At 45.1% G+C, this 18,552-nt stretch overlaps 1 protein-coding gene across 1 annotated transcript in view; it reads left to right on the top strand.

The window, feature by feature from the left end:
• The window catches only part of LOC144784891 (ubiquitin-conjugating enzyme E2 E2), a 738,431-nt gene that overhangs the window by 130,232 nt on the left and 589,647 nt on the right, over positions 1 to 18,552 (top strand). Inside the window, exon 2 of the mRNA XM_078663985.1 lies at positions 5,423 to 5,636. Within this exon, the coding sequence (XP_078520111.1) occupies positions 5,437 to 5,636 (200 nt within the window). The 5' untranslated portion in view covers positions 5,423 to 5,436. The remainder of the gene's footprint in view (positions 1 to 5,422; positions 5,637 to 18,552) is intronic.

Raw genomic sequence — 18,552 nt, 5'->3', positions numbered from 1 at the left:
TGCCAGACCCACAGATGAAATGGTGCATTCGCTGATGAATTAATAGAAGCCTAGGGTCAGAAAGAAGCACATTAGAAGCTGCCACTCAGCTCACTGAAACTCTGAACTGTAAGCTCCCCTTTTCGTCCCATTGCTGCGAAAGGTTCAATTCTTCGAGCACCTCTTTTTTAAGGTAAACATTCGGTGACACCTGTGCTCTGATTTCATTTTCTTATGGCCTTCCTTTTAAATTTTTTCTTCTGTCCTTTCTTTCCTGTTTCCAGAGAGTGCTCTCTGATGCTCTCCAGCTGCTATTCCAAGTCCAAACACCTGTACTTGTTGGGCATATTTTTCGTCAGTTGTTTCACCAGCAGTGTCTTTTAATATTTTCATGCATTCCCAGTGGTTTTGCATTTCTGCTTATTTACGTACTTTGTTTGCTTTTGTATTTCCCCGTCCTGTAAAACGTTCCTTCCCCGTAAAACGTTCCTTCCCCCTACGGGCCTTTTGTGCTGAACAAACCCGAATTTCTTCATTTCTTTAATTGGTGCGCCGGTGAGCTCCGAGGGCTGCAGTGGGTCCCTGCTGGAGAGGCTTTCCAAGCACTAAATCTTATAGCTCGGCGCTAGCGTTCCCTTAACTCGGTCCAAAGTTAAGTTACCCCTCCCCCTGCCAGCTTTATCTCATAATTACATGGTGGTGCTGGATGGAAGAAAGCAAACAAGTGCCCACTGAGCCCACTCCCTCCCAGTTACCCTTTGTGGGTGGGGGTGTGGTTAGTTATGATGTTGATGGGGCTTCCAACCAATGGGGTTGCTGACTGCGGCCACATGCTGCAGCTTGTATTCTTCTGGCCCAACAGGGCTCGAGCTCTGGAAATATACGAGAAAAGTGCACAGCACCCATGAGTTGGGGGGGGGGGGGGGGGGGGGTCATTTTTCCCCCCAATGTTTATGGAAATATATATTTTTTAAAACAACTTGTCTATCTATCTTACACGCAGCTTACAATTTTTCTGTGGCATTGATGTAAAATGCTGTTATTTTGGGGTTATATATATCCCTTCTTTCCTGCTTTGGGTTAGGTTTGGCACGGTTAACCAATGCCATGCCAGGCTGTTGTTCCTTCCCACCCATGCATGAGTAGATTGAGCTTACTAGTGAGAGCTTGCGCTGTCTCTTGGGAAGGCATATTGTGGCTTACCAATAACACAGAGGGGCTTAAAGCCTTACCATTGGTTGGTTTTCCTGTCACTCTCAATTGCATTCTTCTTACTTGTCCCAGCCTGCCAATCGTGTGTTGTCTCTCCCACGGAGCATTGCCTCTTTACCATCTCTTTGATTGGCTGACATTGCAGATTCCTCTGCTTGCTTTTCAAGCACTGCTTTTTAGGTTTCGACCTGGGCGTTGCAACTGCGTAGCAGTTGCTCCGCCCACGGCGAAACCTCATGATCCTACATATCGACTTTGGTTCAGCCTCTGTCTCTCATTGGCTAGCTCCATAAATGGAGGCTAGCCATTGGGAGACAGAGGCTGTCAATCACGCTTTCTGGTGAAAACGCGATTCGGGGCGTTTCTGGGACTTTTTTAAGTCCCGCCCCTTTGTCCCGGGCCGCGCTGTCATTGGCTGCCGGCCCGGGACACCCCCGTGATGTCATTCCCCAGGCCGCGCTGTGATTGGCTGGCCGGCCCGGGACCTGACTTGTTTTGATGTGTATGCAAATCAACGAAGCCATTATTACCACCATTTATACATTTTTCAAAGTTTAAAGCAGAAATCCATTAATGAACTCAATCCGGCCAGCCCTCTTTCGAAGACAGAATGAGCCCCGCGTGGTTTCTGCTGCTGCAGTGGGTGAGTGCCGACGTCGACTGTTGGGGGAACAGAAAGTGCTGGCCGCGGTTGTAGGTCGGGCTCAGTAAGATGTAGCACCCTGGCATGTGCTGACGAGCACTGACGAGCAGTCGAAAATTATTCGTTTAGATCTCACAGGCAGTGCGTTGTAGGGAAATGTTGGAAGTGTGCCGAAGTGCTGCATTGCTGTCTTCTGACAAAAAAAAACGATTGCAATACAACAATGTCTCTCCTTGCGCTGGGAATGCCAGCTCAGATGTGCTAGGTCTGTTGAATGTTGTTTATCGGCAAATCCAGCTTTACCACATAATCTAGGCTGGGATTGGGGGGTGGGGTATCAGCAAATAATGTCATTTCCGTCCTCGTGCCCCCGGATCGGAGGGTGACCTCTGCCACGGCCGGCACTTAGAGGTAATGCCGCCATTCGCAGCTCATGACCATAAAAGCGCACTTCCACCCTAGTCTGTTGCACATTAATATGACACTGATTCATGGCCAGAAAGCATCGGACACAAAAATAAACACTTTTCCCCCTTCATTATGATGGCGGGGGAGAATGAATTATGGCTCGTGAAAAACGAGGCTGAGAAGCGCTCAGCGCCTTTGAGTTACGGCCTGTAATAGCCGAGCAGCTTCCCTGCGTTTCCTTGCGCTCTTTATTTCATTTTACAAATACAGCACAGTGATTGCCAGGAAGAACTTTAGTTGCAGTACTTCTCACTTTTTCATCTCACCCCCACCCGAGTGGGTGAATGAAGATGCTACCGATCCAAGGTAAAAACTGCGGTGGCTCTCGGGTGGGGTGGGGGGGGGTTCGTTGAGATGGGGGTCGCCATAACTGGTGGTCTCATTACTCATGGCTCAATTCACACAAAATTACAGAGGGGAAAAAATACTTTTCGTCCTGTGGGTTCACACCTCTCTGGCTTGTTCCAGCGAGCCTGTATACGTCTCAGATTCACATGTGGAACAAGTTCTGCATAACAAATATAAAATACAAAACTTACACGTGCATATTATTTCTGTTTCTTAATGAAGAAAATATTTCTCATAGAAATCCCCTTACCGACCACCTCCATCAATTTTCGGGGTAGTGGCACCTCACTATTTCCACTCTAAATTACATCTTGCTGACAGGATTACATTCGGGAGAGATTTCTAGGTTGGATTTACCTGTTACCTCTATCTCAGTGGCACTCTCTTGGTCTCTTTTTTTTCTGTACCTCTGTTGCTGCACTTTCTTTGTCTCTCTCAGTTCTTCCCACTCTCTTTCACCTCACGGATGTATGGTGCTCTATCTCGGTGGTGCTTTCTTTTTCTCCTCCATTCTACTTTCTCTGTGTGTCTTTCTTTATCCCCCTTGCTTCTTCTTTACCTCTTGACTATCTATCTCTTTCTCACTCCACGTGACTGCGAGAATCTCCTTTCTCTACATCTATCCCGTTGCCTCTCTTTCTGTTTGGCTGACTGTCGCACTTGCTCTCTCACTGTCCCGTACCTGCCTTTCTGTGTCCCCCCCCCCCCCCTCACCGTCTCTTCTCTGACCTGCTCTCCCTTCTCCGACCTGCTCTCCCTTCTCCGTCGGTTGATCTCTTTTGCTCCTCTAGGAATGTGGCCATTCTTGTTTATTATAACTTTTCAACATGCTGCACAGCAACCACGCTGCTCTACTACATATCTTAAAAACAAATGCCAAGCCAAAACCTATGCAACGGTTTCACATTTGACAAAGTTGGAGCTATTGACATTGTAAATGGCAAAGCCATTTATTTATCTGTTTTAAAAACCAACACATAAATAAACAATTTGTCATTTACAATGCCAATAGCTCTAACTTTGTCAAAGGCGAAACCGTTGCATTGTAAATGCTTGTTTCTTTTGTTTAAGCACTCCATGAGAGTGCATGCCTTTTCGAGCTTCTCTCTTGTGTACGTCTGTCGTCCTGCCCAGGTGTTGCTGTCTGTCGCCCAAGTTTCTTTACGCAACCCCCTCCATGTGCTTCACACCATTGCCTCTCTGCTCCATCTGTGTTGCTTCCCCAATGACGCCCTCCTTCTTTTTCCCCATTGTGCCTTCCCTCCATCCTCTCCCTTCGTGTTGGTTTCCCCCACCCCTAGCGTTGCTCCCCGTCCCACACACCCGCTCCGTGTTGCCCGTGTTCGCCCTATCCTCCCCTGTGTTCCTTTGGTCCCCCAGTACTTCCTTTATCCTGCTTGCTTTAAGAGAAATAAAAAACTTTTGCACATTTTCTTTTCTATTCACTTACGGATCCAACACAGATTGGTAACGAAAAAACAAAGCTCCTTTGTCATTTTGGAGCTGTGCGCTTGGATGGTGCGTGCCTACTAAATGACGTGCGTGGCTGCGTCACTTTAAAAAAAAACAGCATTTTTTTTAAGGGCAGCCACGCTGCACTGCATTAAGGATGCTGTGCATCGTGGCTAAAACACATTGCCAAAACCGATAGGTTACAAAGGCGAGACCTATTGCCTTTGCCAATGCTTGTTTTTATAATTCCCTTGGCATTTCTGTATTCGTTTAGCAATAGTAACGCAGCAGAAAGGTTCTTTCAAAAAGTGCAGTGCAATGCAATGGTGTTGAGGGGGGGGGGGTGCCTGATAACCATTTCTTCCGGCAGTCACTTTATCTTATTGCTAGTTGTCCAGCAGTGGTGGGCTGACGTCAGTTCACGAGTCATGATGCGCTAACTCACCAGCAACAGTTTTGCTCAACATTTGTCTATTTTGGTGCAAACGAGTAAAACCCCTGTTATGGCACATACATTTTTGGTGGAAATGTAATGCACTGTGATGGTCTGTGAAAGCAGCGGGACTTTCACTCCATTTCAACCTCCCTAGTTTGTCATTATACATAATTCCAACTTTAGCAGATGCTAAACAGTGTGCATATTTAAGATTGTTTGGATGGACAGTCTAATTTAGCCTCCTGCCTCATCTTGTGAAGGCCCTACCAATTCATTTGGTATTTTTCTCTATTTTTACCCAAAGCTACATATTTTAGTGGTTTGAATGACATATTTACCCTAAAGCTGGCTCCCTGAACACAAGTAATGCAGGCGGGAGATGTTGAACATGCAAATGGTTGCCTTGATCGTGGGTCAGAATTTATCACTAAAGTACTGAAAGGGCTGAGTTTAATGTCACTTATCCCACGGGCTGCCAATTTTCTAGTGCATACAGTGGTGCGATTGTTAACCCCATGTTCACACCTCTATTGTATGGTGTTGCCTTCTTCATATTGAGTTGTACTGAAACGTTGCAATTTACACTGAGTGGCCACAAACAGGTAGAAACGTGTCTGTGGTTCTTTGAAATTATTGAGACATGTCTGTTTTGGTTGCCTTGTTTAAATTGAGGGACTTAATATTACATTATTAAACATTTTAGCCTGGATTGCTTGGTCGTATGCAGCATGTACCCTGATTCTAGGGTGAGAACCCTCAATATTAGGCTTAAGAATTATATCTAGTCCGCTACACTGTAAGATAAAGTCGTTTTTTGCATCCTGATTACAGTAATTGCTTCTATCCTAATAACACCCGGCTCTCTTCTTCCCTCCACCGTGCAGCCACTCAGCCCAGGATGTCCACTGAAGGGCAGCGAGTGGACGACAGCCCCAGCACCAGCGGCGGTAGCTCAGATGGTGACCAGCGGGACGGCGTCCAGCCGGAGCCGGAACGCGAGCAGGAACGGGAGGTGGAGCGGGAACAGGTGCAACCCAAGAAAAAGGAAGCAAAAATCTCCAGCAAGACGGCGGCCAAGCTGTCGACGAGCGCCAAGAGGTAAGCCCGCTCGACGAGTTCCGTATTCCCGCTCGACGAGTTCCGTATTCCCGCTCGTGCCCCTCTAGTAACGAACAACTGAGGAATCGTCGCTCAGTACAAGTGAAATTTAATTTTGTGTGCACAAGAGACGTCTGCTTTTGAGCAATTTACATATTTTTAGGGCTCGCCTGGCGTTGGAGCGCGAAGCGCTCCCGCCAGCGAGTTCTATAGTCACCTTCCTCCCTGTCAAGGGAGTAGCAGCTGTGAACGAGCCCGACACAGAGCTGGGAACGAGCCGACTCAGGTCCGTGAACGCGCGGGAACGTCAACGTGCACGTTCACGCGCGTCACGCTCCTGTCCTCCCGCTTCTCTGCCGAGGCGGCTCCAGGCCGGGTTGCGGTTGCGGTGTGCGTCACAGGGTGTTCCAGCGGCTGGAGGTAGGTAAGTGAGGGACGGGGGGCGGCGGGATTTGTTTGCTTTGTTGCTAGCTTGTTTAAATTGGCAGCATGAGCTCGACTATTTAGTGGTACACGTGTGTGGCGTGTTTATTAGTGGAGACTGATGATTGCATTCTCTGCTTTTAGAAAATGTCTTAAACTTGGTTATTGCAACAGTTGTGAAGTGTAAAATGTTTCCTATATGTAGCTTCAGCGCCAGGACACCCCGATCAGGGGTAGCAGTTCTCTGCAACTATGATTCATTTATTCATTCATTATCCAAAGCCTGGTGTCAGTAATTGTTCTATATGTTTACATATTTCTTTAGTCACATAATTGGCTCTAAGAATCGGTTATGGGTATATCAAGATTCCTTTTTAAAGTGAATATAATGTATTATTTTGCTTTGGATAACCTTCCTATTAAAACACAAGGTGAGGCTCCGATTTGTACGAGAAGACAGTTAAATGTTGAGATAAAGCAATACATTTGTGTTCATGGCGCCAGGTCTTTTTGTTGCGGTTGTTGTGTGTGTGTGTTTTTTTCCCCCAAGATCACAAGGCCTTGTTACATTTGCAGGTTGCGCCGCAGGCTGACTGCTAAGAGTGCTGCGGGGTGAAATTCTTGTTTGTAAAAGGGTGTGATGAGTGATAGTATTTCAATAGTGGATTGGAGCTTGGTCAGAAAGCATTTTATTTTCAAAGCACAGTGCGGTTGGATTGATAGTATGGGACGCACAGTCGTGTGCATGCACCAACGTTTCTTACACGTAAACAATGCAGTGTTAGGTAGTTCTCCTATTGTAAGCATTATGGAAATTATTACTTCGAGGTCTTATAGTTAGCAAAAATAACTGAAACATTTCGAATCTTTTGACAACCAGTAAGTCTGCTTTCATTACAGTAGTTGTCATTGTCGTTTTCTTTTGTGCTGACCGGATCACTTTATTTTCTTATTGGAGCTTTTCACCAAACCTTGGATATTGGTTAGTGTAAAGCCTTCATTAAACAGCCTGTACTATTATACTATTTTCAGAGATGGTTTATTAAAAAACAAAATCTTTAAAAAAAAATGCAACCCCTATTTATATTAAGTGAGCAAGCATACCTCAAGTTCACACTCTAAATGAGAAAAAAAACTACCAAGGACACATAATGGTGCAGTTTTCCAGCTGATAAAAACGAGCATTGGCAAAGCCAATAGGTTTCACCTTTCAGACCTATTGGTTTTGTCAATAGTTTTTTAACCATGCGGTGCTGCATGGGTAAATAAAAAAAAGGCCATCACTCGGCAGGCTGCGTTATTTTCTGATTGTCCACACTACACGTTTGTGCACCTTCAAATGAGATGCCCACTATTCTTTATCATTTTACTTGCCAATACCAGTTCAGCCAATAGGGAAAAAGTGTTGTAAAAAAAAAAAGTAAGGTCATGGAGGGAGCATTTTAGGTGGGGGGGGGGTTGGGAGGAAAAGGAACAGGCGGCAGAGAAGGAAGCCATGGGTGGGGGTGAAGAAACAGAGGGCGGGGTGACAGAAGCAACACAGTGGTGGTGGTAGGGATGTGAAGCAACAACCAAGAGAGCAACGAGGAGTGGGCAGTAAACAAGAGAAAGCACCACTTGGAAGAGGACAGGCTGAAGCTTAAGGGCAACACACAGATTGGAAGGGAATAGAAGTACACAATGGAGACAGCTGGAAAACGCATGCACTCTTGTGGAGTGCTTAACCAAAAAAAAGAAAGTAGTGCTGGGATTGCAAGCAGATATGGGGAGATGGGAGTTTCAAAAACAAGATTGATTAGCTGTGCCACAAGTAACCAGCATTAAAAATGCAATAGGTCTCTCCTTTCATTAAGTTAAAGCCATTTGCTTTGCTATAGAATACCATTAGCAAAGCAAATGCCTTTAACTTAATCAAAGGCGAGACCTGTTGCATTTTCAATGCTTGTTTTTGTTTGTTTACAGTTAAGTAAAATAAGCTTGATCCAGGCAGAGATATTTTATTCCCAGCAGACTCACATAGGGTGTCAATGTGGAGGAAGTTAAATCAAATTCAGAATAACTGAAGGAATTGTATATTTCATGCTGGAACATTCCACTTTCAAATTTATAATCCATAAAACCAGTTCTCCCACTCCAGTATTCAATCTATATCAAATCTTCCCCGTTAGGTTTGGCTTGACAAGTTCACTGTCTGCCAGCCCAATTCTTTGAAAAAGAGCAGTATTTGGCTACTACCAAAGGAGAATTATCTGTCACCTCATGCTATTGGCTGTTTGATGTATCAGTCCGTCCTCTAAGAAGTGCTTCCATTCGAATGCATGAGGGACTATTTTTCATCTGGAATATATCAGTTGTTGCGCAGTTAGTCACGTTCAAATCTTTATCACCTCTAGCCATTTACACTATAAACAATCTGTTTTGGTATTTTTTCTCCTAGCATTAGCAGAACCAATAGACCTGGCTCTGACATACTGAACAGCATTTGTGCATGCGACGCATGGAAACAGCATTCATGAATGCCTCTGTTTGCATGCTTAACGGCATTAAAGCTGAACGTCTTGGCTTTGCCAATGCTTGATTATCCTAGCTGGTGGGGGTTGGGATACCTCACCCGCTATTACTTTTCCTGGATGAGGGTGTAATATTTTGGTCTGCAGCCTCATGTAAATGTAATGTAAATGTTGTTGTACTTGTATAGCGCGTAGCTACCCGGACCGGGTCTCCCGGCGCTTGTACTCATACCGCTAAGGAACCCTTCCTGGTTTTCCTTGTGAAGTGTCCACTCCTGGGCACCCCCATGGTGAAACCAAACATCCTCGCACTGTTGGGGCCGTTGTGGAGATTAAGCAAGCTATTGCCCAGAGTTGCAGCGTGGGACCCATGATTAGAATAGGCACTGAGGCGAGAATATCCGATCAGAGGAATTTGAGCCCGAGACCCGCCGAGGCGGGGAATCGAACCCTGGTCCCGGGCCAGAGCTCTGCATCAAGGTCTGCCGCTCTAACCATTGAGCCACACTTCTCCTCATTAGCATGGCCTAGGGTGACAGACGCTGTTCTAGTCGGTTGCTTTCTTTATAGGTGGCTTTATGCTGTTGAGACACCTGCCCAGGTGAGAGTTAATATTTAATCATGCTGTAAGATCAAGTGAGGAGCACCTGCAGTGATCTGAGCATTTTAAATTCTCAGCATGAAAATAAGAACTCTGGTCAATACTGGGAACTGAGATGGATAACTATCCAGGATCAGATAGATGTCTATGTGCTAAATAATAAATCACATGGCACCACCGGAGGGTTGTGCCCCGCGTGCGTAGAGCACTTCGCATCCCTGCGCACTGCAGCGAGCGATGCAATCTGAATCGAATGTACAGCTGGTTTGATTAAGTGATGGGGCAGTGCATGTAGGAAAAAGGTCTGGGGACCAAGAAAGGGAATATGTTTACAGAGGAGAGGAAAGGAACAAAAACAAGCATTGGCAAAGCCAAGAGATCGCACCCATGCAAGAGCTATTGGCTTTGCCACTGGGGTTTAGCCATGTTGTACACCAGAGCTGCAGTTCAGCCTGGCTAAAAGTTTCTGGAAGAGAGTGGTGTAGAGTGGAGTGGAGTGGCGTAGAGTGGCATACAGTGTTGTTGAGTGGTGTACACTAGAGAGAAGTTTTGTGGATTAAAGTGGAGTGGTGTAGAGCAGAGGGGAGGGGCATAGAGTGAAGTAGAGGGGCATAAAGTGTAGTAAAGTGTCGTAGAGTAAAGGGGTGTAGAGTGGAGTGGCATAGAGCAGAGTGGAGTGGCGTATTCTGTTGTAGAGTGGCATAGAGGAGCATAGAGTGTTGTGGCATAGGTGTCGTGGAGTGGCATAGAGTGGAGTAGAGTGTTGTAGAGTGAAGTGTAGAGTGGCATTGAGTGGAGTGACATAGAGTTGCTTGGAGGGTCATAGGGCGGAGGGTCATAAGGTAGTGAGTCATGGAGTAGAATTGAGTGGAGTAGAACGTCTAGAGTGAAGTGTGGAGTGGCACTGAGTGGTGTGGCATAGTGACTTGCAGGGTCATTGAGTGGAGAGTCATGGAGTAAAGTCGAGTGGCATAGAATGTGCTAGAGTGTTGTGGAGTGTCATAGAGTGGAGTGACGTAGAGTGGCGTAGCATATAGTGTTGCAACGTGAAGTGGCGTAGCATAGAGTGGCGTAGCATAGAGTGGAGTGAAGTGGAGTAAAGTAGACGGTCTTAGAGTGGAGTGTTGGGAAGGGTCATAGAGTGGTTTAGAGTGAAGTGGCATAGAGTGGCGTAAAGTGGGGTGATAAAGAGTGGAGTGGAGTAGAGTGCAATAGAGTGGAGTATCATAGAATGGAGTGGGGTAGAGTGGAGATGTACGAGGGGCATGGAGAGGAGAGGAGAGGAGAGCGGAGCCGTAGATTAGAGTGAAGTGAAGTTCGATACAGTGGAGGACCTGGAGAGTGGTGTAGATAGAGAGGAGTACAGTGGAGTAGAGTACAGTGGAGTAGAGTACAGTGGAGTAGAGTACATTGGTGTGGAGTGTCATAGCGTGGAGTGGCGTAGAGTGTTGTAAAGTGTAGCGGAGCGTCGTGGTGTGGAGTAGAGAAGGTTTGCGTAGAGTGTAATGGAGTATGGTGTTAGAGTAGAGTGGAGTTTCATAGAGTAGCATAGTGTGGAGTATAGTTGCGTACAGTAGAGTGAATGAGAGTTAAGTGACTTAGAGTGGTGTTGAGTGCAGTGGCGTAGATTGGTGTGGAGTAGAGTGTGGTAGAGTGAAGTGGCGTGGGGTGTTGAGCAACGGAGGGGTGTAGAGTGGAGTAGAGCTTCATAGAAAGGAATGATGTATAGTGGAGGAAAGTGGCGTAGCATAGAGTGGAGTAGCTTAGAGTGGAGTGCCATAGAATGGAGTGTCCTAGACTGAAGTGGCCGGGAGTGACGTAGAGTGGATGGGCGTATGATGATATAAAACTGAGTAGAGTGGAGTAGAGTTTCGTAAAATGGAGCTGCGTAGAGTGGAGTACCAATGGTGTGGTAGCGCGCTGCCATTACAGACAACACATTTTAAATTGAAACAATATTGTGCGGAAATGGTGGATTGATTTGCTTTGATCATATGAACATGTTTGTACCGACCACACTTTAGAATTACAAAGAATGTGTTTCATATATGCTTTCCTAATTCTGATATATGCACAGTTCAATTACAGACGTTTACATTTTGTTGTGTACTAGAGAAAAATAACATCCTATAGTCTCTCCATTCACACTGGGGCCCAGCAGGATTGTCCCCTAAATTCTCTCTCTTTTAATTCAGAGAAATAAAAGTAAACACTAAGCTCCCTTTGGTGACAGAGCCTGCTTCTTGACCTCTGTCTTTGAATGTACAGCAAATGTGATGGGATAAGTAGATTTAAAGGCCTTTTTACAGAAAGCGAACAGTGGAAGACTACAGTAAACGGGCTATGCTCCATGGGAGGGACAAACTCAAGCTGGACAGCCTAAAACACATAAATCCAGCAAACAGAGAGCAAGCAAATGTGAGTTACAAAATACAAAGCCAATGGTAAGCAGGGAGCAAAATACTTCTCCAGGAGAGCTTTCAGAATGTCCCCAAGATGCCATTAGGAAACCAGACAGCTGCCCTAGCTGCCATGCTTTGACCTAAAAAGGTATCCTATCGAGTGTTAATGAAGATGCTTCAGTGGTAGGAGGCCAACCAAAAATGGTCCTGCTTGTTATATATGGACCATATTGTGGTATTCAACATGACTCCTAAAGTATGTTGAAAGACATTTTTTGAACATTAACACACTCAAAAGCAACATTCGAGTATTTAAGGGAAAACATCAGACAATAATGTAATACTTATGGCACTTGTGGAAGGAAGTACTCGAAGTTGTTAAATGTATATATACTTGGAAAAATGTTTTTGCCCGAGTCTAAATTAAAAGATATCCCTTTTGGTACGAAAAATGTTGACTTATACAATGGTTTAATATTTTTTTGTAATGCTCTTGGTAGTAGACCCTGTTTTTTGTTGTTATTGTTATATTGGTTAAAAAAAGTCTTTTGTATGCGCTAGAGACAATTGCTGTAAAAAAAAAAATTGGTCCTTTATGAACATTACTGATTGAAAAAATGAACGTAAATGATGTAACTTGAACACGTTAGCGGCAACATATGTGATACGCTTAGACCTTCTGGTCTGCCCGCTTTGACAGCAGTTCTTCGTTAGTGGTTGCGGCTAATCAACTCTGAAAAGAACTCCTCAGGAAAATATTGTTTTCTCTTTTCTTTGTCCAGAAGAGAGCAGACAGCATTTTCCACAGGAACTTCTTAGTTACCTTAGATTTATTTAAGTTACAAGAGGAAGAATTTGCTTCCATGTCAGATTTACAGCTAAAAATCTTTTTCTCAAGCTTGTTCAAAATTCATTATGGGGTCAGATACGGCTTTATGCCTTAATAAGGGCAAATATGATATTGGTACCTCTTACGGCAGGGTAAAAAGTCCTGAACCATGTTTGGAATAGAACCTGGATCATGGGGTTCCGCGATTGATTCTGCTACTAGAATGAACATATTACCTTGAAAGATTGTTACCAAGGCGTGGAAAACAATTTAAATCGAAGACAGATGATATGAGCTTTGTTATGAGGGCGTCGAAGGTTTTATCCAAGGCTTAGATCACGCTGCCTTTGTTTGTTCATCATTGTATTTTGTTGAATGTTTCCATCTGAAACTGCTTTTTAGTAGGTGTGATATATTCTCTGTAGAGTAGGCTTGTTTATTGTTAAATTCTTCAGGAGTGAACTATGTTAAGTTTTGAATTTTTAAAAAGTTTTTTTATATGTGTACTAATGAATGGATGTTTATATGATTGTAGTGTGGAATTGTGATATAAGAAAATGTGAACCTATTTGAAGGTTCAAATCTTTCTCAATTAAAAACTGAAACTGGAGCTAATAAAACAAAGAGCTTCAAAAGAAAGTATAAACATGTATTTGCACATTTTAGGAAGGATTTAATGGGTCCTCCGATGAATGATGTCAGAATAGTCCTCAAACCCAAGATGATGTCATCAAACAAGCAACATTCTAGAAGATCTATTGTTGCTGATTGTAAGTGATGCAGTAGTGGGCTAAGAAATGGCTCCTTTGACACTGCCCTGCAATTTGCTAATATTTTTGAGGGCTTCAGCAGAAATCCTAAAAAATATTTTTAAAGGTTTCAAATGGTCTTGACGCTGTGTCGTAGTGTTCTATTTGTAGTAAAATATATTTCCTCTGTCTATGGTGCCACATTTGTGTGCTTTAGAAGCTGCCTCTTGTATGTTCTTGCTTGGTGTTGTGTGCCTGAGTGTGCATTCACAAAGGTGTTGTAGTGCTTTGACAGACTGCTATGCTAGCGCCCAGAAGCAGGCTTCAACTCCTTCTGCCACGTGCTAATATTTTAGGAAATTAAAACCAAAACCTTTCATTACATTTTAAAAAATGAAATAAGAATCGATTTTGCAGTTTGCTACTTACCTTTTCGCTACCTTCTGTTATTAAAATTATTTTAGTTTTTGGTATTTCTATTATATTGTTTTTTTGTGTTCTGTTGGGAATATTTGTATAAGCTTTACTGTTTTCGTTTTTTCAGTAAGTACTATGAATATTCCTTTAGAGGGTATTATACTCTGGGTGAAGATTCAGAATGCATGAATTCTGGTACCCCAACAAGGGTGTTGGTCGAAGAGAGTTCTGGCTTGAAAGCTCTTGTGTAATAAATGTGCATCCAGAAGGCCTCGGGCACCAAGATCAATAGAACCCTGTTGTTATTCCATTCCCCCGTTTTTTATTTAATATAGCTCACTTGTCCGGAGCACATGGAAGGCAGTCGTATGGGTAACTGGGGGCTTCAACTCTCCCGCTCATGGATGCTAAGTTGATTACATTTACCTTTTTTTTAGACTTGTTTTTATTATCATTTCCCACATAAAATACAAAAACAGCAAATACAAATGGACAATGCAGCATTATCAGATATAAAGGCATATTCAATACCACATTGCATATGAGATGTCTCAAGAAGTCCTCACCAAAAAAAAAAAAAAAAGAGAAGTCCTCAGCAGGCGGCAAGGTTCACCCTAAGTTTAACATCATTACCTCACTGATTAATTTTCAGAAGGTCCAGCCCCGGACTTCCAGGCCCAACTCACGTATAACATAATAAGATGGGTATGCAGGTCCTATGCCAAACCGTGATGATATATGATGAGCAGGTCATTTAAGTTGTAGATAGTCAGCAGGGAGCGCAACTCCTTAGGAGCAAGAGCCTTCACACACCACAGTCCCCCGCATCCGAAGAGCGACCTCCGGCGGCAGATCGTTCTCCCACCTCGCCGCCAAGACATGGAACGCCCCTCCCCGTCCACCTGCATCAGACCCAAGACCTGCTGACCTTCAGAAGACTCCTTAAGACCTGGCTTTTCGAGCAATAGCAGCACCCCCGCCCCCCGCGCCTCGATACCCTCACGGGTTAGTAGTGCGCTTTACAAATATCTGATTGATTGATTAATTGATCGATAGGTGCCTTGCTTCATCATTGGGTCTGCTCCACGTTGGGCCGGCACTGCATGCCCGACGGGCACCCACAGGGGGGGCTCTTTAACGGAGATCTTCCCATTATGCAGTTTGTGGTGTTGAAGCCTGGTGTGGGGCTAGTTAGTGTAGATTGGGGTAAAGGATTTATCAGCTATGAATGAAAAGAAAGTGCTAATGCTGTTTCATTTATCACCGTCCCGACATGGAGTCATGCTTCGTGGTAACTACCTTGGACTTACCTGACCTGCTCATCATATTCTATCACTGTTTGGTATAGGAACTGCATACCCGTCTTATTATGTTAAAGTTCTATTCAGAGCACGTATGCTGTCAGTTCCCCCACCCCACAGGGGTAGGCACCCAAACTCGGTGACCGCATTCACCCATATCTAATGCATTTTCTGTGTCAAAGCAGTGGGAGGCCGTGGGGGTCCCTCATTCACAACATCCACCTCACCCAATCTCTCCACCATCCCTCCCCAAAGTTCCAGGTCCCATTTCGCATTGTTGTCTGTCTGCACTCGCCTCAAGCTATATTCCCTTTCCACAGACCACTCGTACCTTTACCTTTATGTACTAATATCAGTCCTACCAACTCGCACAATGCCACCGTGTGTCACACGATATCGGCTCTCTTCACATGGTAAAAAGCTTGCGGGTGTGCACAGCTGACCTTACAACTCGCACAGTGCCACTGTGAATCACACAATATTGGCACCCATCACACGGTCACCAGGTGAGGAGCCAATCTCACGCGGTGTGTATACAATGAAGTGGAAACCCCTGCAGTGGGCAGGTTTCTAGCTAATTCTTTCGAGGTTCTGATCGGCCAGGGTCCAATACGAGGTGTGAAACCTCCCAAGGACATGTCCGGCAGCCTCAAAAGCTGGAATGAGGGGGTGGGCGGAGGGCAATTTAAAAGTGCCTGTTGCTGTGATCGGCAACAAGCCCCACCCCCTTCAAGGCCCTGCCTCCCCCTAAAACCCTCCTTCCTCACACAGTGAAGAAGTTCCACAAATTGACAGGTCTGCCACCGTGTAAATCTATTACCGATTCTGCTTGCTGCCTCCACATAGGTCCATTGCACTTCTGTGCACCATAGCAGTGGCTGCGCTCGAGCCGCTCAAAGCTCCACCCCTTCAGGCCCGCCCCAAGTGTCTCTGTGGTGCTCAGGCTGTAATGGCCTGAAAGCTCCTCCTCTTTATAACCAGGCCCTCCCTCTCGCAGATGGAGTGCAGTTTTTCAAAGCTGGCAGGTGTACCTTATTATTTCAACTTGTATGTGTCTGCTGCACTCAAATGTTTGAGCCGCCAATGCAAGCATTATTTATATGTATTTCTAATGTCCTGCATGTGCAATTTAAAGCTGGCTTAATTGCTTTATGGGACAGATGAACAGAGCTACAAATGACTCCAATGCTAATTATTTGCTTTGTTGCCTGCATGATAATTACAATACAATGGCTGAGTATGTGCTCGGTACCCATGTGTATTTCCAAGAGGCAATGCTACAGTACATAACTATAGAGGAAAACGTAGGTTTAAAGCAAAAATAAGGCGACTAAAGATGTGGAAACTGCTGTACGTTCAGAGCTTCAGTTTGTTTCCGTAGATGAGGATTGGTTCAGCCCTTCATGCTGTGATTCTAAGATAATCATTACAAATTAATGGGGTAACCCGATAATCGCCACAGAACCTGGGTACAATGTAATATGAAAGAATTGGCCCTTGACTGGCCTTAGAAAAAACAATGAGGGAAACTTTATCATATGGGGGTTGCCATAACGGTCAACCACTGGTAATCAATACTACTTGATTGTAAATGCACACCCTAAAAAGAAAAGAGTTTCTCAAAATACACAATGTGTATATACAAACTGTGCCCACACTTCAGTTGAGTAAATTGATTTTTTATATATGTTTCAGACAATTGAATGCAAACATAAATTAGACGGTAAAGACATTACCACACATATGCAATGAAAGGTTGCTTGAAAAAAAGGGGAGAAGGTGCTTGTACTAGGGGAAAAAGGAGTGAGAATCACTTGATTCAGAGTTGCAGACTGTTCCTTATTCAAAGAAAAAACTGGTTTGTGAAGGAAAACAGTACAGTATAGCCTGTCCACGACATTTATTTACAAAACATTTTGCATTATTCTGTTAGTGCATGAATGTGGCATCCGACGATGGGGAAAGGGCATGGTACAGTCCCTTTGCTGGGGGGAATGCGTAGACGTTTCGGCCCGACTTGTGCGTAGAGGGCGGCTTGTAACCTCCGCTTGCAGGTCTTCTTCAGGACAGAAGGGTGGGCAACCTAGGGATTAAATTAATTTGTATTAATGGTGCAAACTCCAACCATGGAGGAGTATGTGAGAATATGTCTACCTACTGACCTAGTCCTGGTGCCAATGAAGGGCGTCCCAGGTTCTGGGTTGAATCCATCATCGTTCTTTAGCTCTCTTCGCCACCCCAGTTCAGACCCAGCCATATGCAAATCAGGCTTGACCCTGTACCTCATGGGAACAGTCCAGCCCAAAATGCCAAGGCAGGTCTTGCATCCTGAGACCAGTTTCGGGGTAACACCCCTCATCAGCCAGGCTAGCTTGCATCCAGTGCCAAAGTGAGCAAGGGACCCACGTCTGGACATACCCTGCCAACTTAGGACAAACAAATCAAACACAAGAAGTTGATGGCTGGAGCGCCGACATTTTCAGACACTCACCCCCAGTCACAGATCTGGGTTGAATCCATCATCGTTCTTTAGCCCACTTCCACACCCCAGTTCAGACCCAGCCATATGCAAATCAATCATGACCCTGTGTCTCATGGGAACAGTCCAGCCTTAACTACCAGGTCAGGTCTTCCCTGGACCGGAAACAAGCATCCTTGGACTGGTTTCGGGGTAACACCCTTCATCAGCCGGGCTAGCTTGACTTCAGTGCCAAAGTGAGCAAGGGACCCACGTCTGGGCATACCCTGCCAACTTAGGGCGAACAAAGCAAACACAAGGAGTTGATAAATGGAGCGCTGAATCTTTTCAGACACTCATCCCCAGTCTCTCTCCCATACACTGGTAGTTCGCTCTCTCTCTCTCTCTCTCTCCTTCTCCCTCTCTCTCCTTCTCCCTCTCTCTCCTCTCCTTCTCTCCTTCTCTTTCTCTCTTTCTCTCTTTCTCTCCTTCTCTCTCCTTCTCTCTCTCTCTCCTTCTCTCTCTCTCTCCTTCTCTCTCTCTCTCCTTCTCTCTCTCTCTCCTTCTCTCCTTCTCTCCTTCTCGCCTTCTCTTTCTCTCTTTCTCTCTTTCTCTCTTTCTCTCTTTCTCTCCTCTCCTTCTCTCTTTCTCTCCTCTTTCTCTCTTTCTCTCCTTCTCTTTCTCTTTCTCGCCTTCTCTTTCTCTCTTTCTCTCCTTCTCTCTTTCTCGCCTTCTCTTTCTCTCTCTTTCTCCCCTCTCTTTCTCTCTCTTTCTCCCCTCTCTCTCTTTCTCCCCCTCTCTTCTCCCCTCTCTTTCTCTTCTACCCTGGCAGTCTGCCCCCTCCCCACCCCCATCCTCCCTGCCCCGGCAGCTTCCTCTGCCCCACGGGTGACCGTGGGCGCCTGTTTGCCCGTGAAGCAGCGGCTGTCTCTTTCAGTTCAGCATTTGTTTTCCAAAGCCCCGCTGTATTTATTATTCTCTCCGGCTCCTGGGTGATCTTATCTAAGCTTGTTGTTTCGCGGACGGTAATCCCCAGGCTGGGTCTGTATTTAGGCTGAAGATGTCTGAGCGCGGCTCTGCGTCCTAAGCAGAATGACCTTTATGCGCCAATAAAGTGAATTGATTTTCATCCTGACGCGTTTTATTCCAGAGGAATCAAGAGGGTACGGAAAGCCGTTTCCGATATTACTTCTATAAATGTCGAAACTTCATTTTTAATGTTATCT

This window comes from Lissotriton helveticus, chromosome 10 (assembly GCF_964261635.1).
Source record: "Lissotriton helveticus chromosome 10, aLisHel1.1, whole genome shotgun sequence".
Lineage (NCBI taxonomy): Eukaryota > Metazoa > Chordata > Amphibia > Caudata > Salamandridae > Lissotriton > Lissotriton helveticus.
This window is presented reverse-complemented; position numbering and strand designations above follow the sequence as displayed.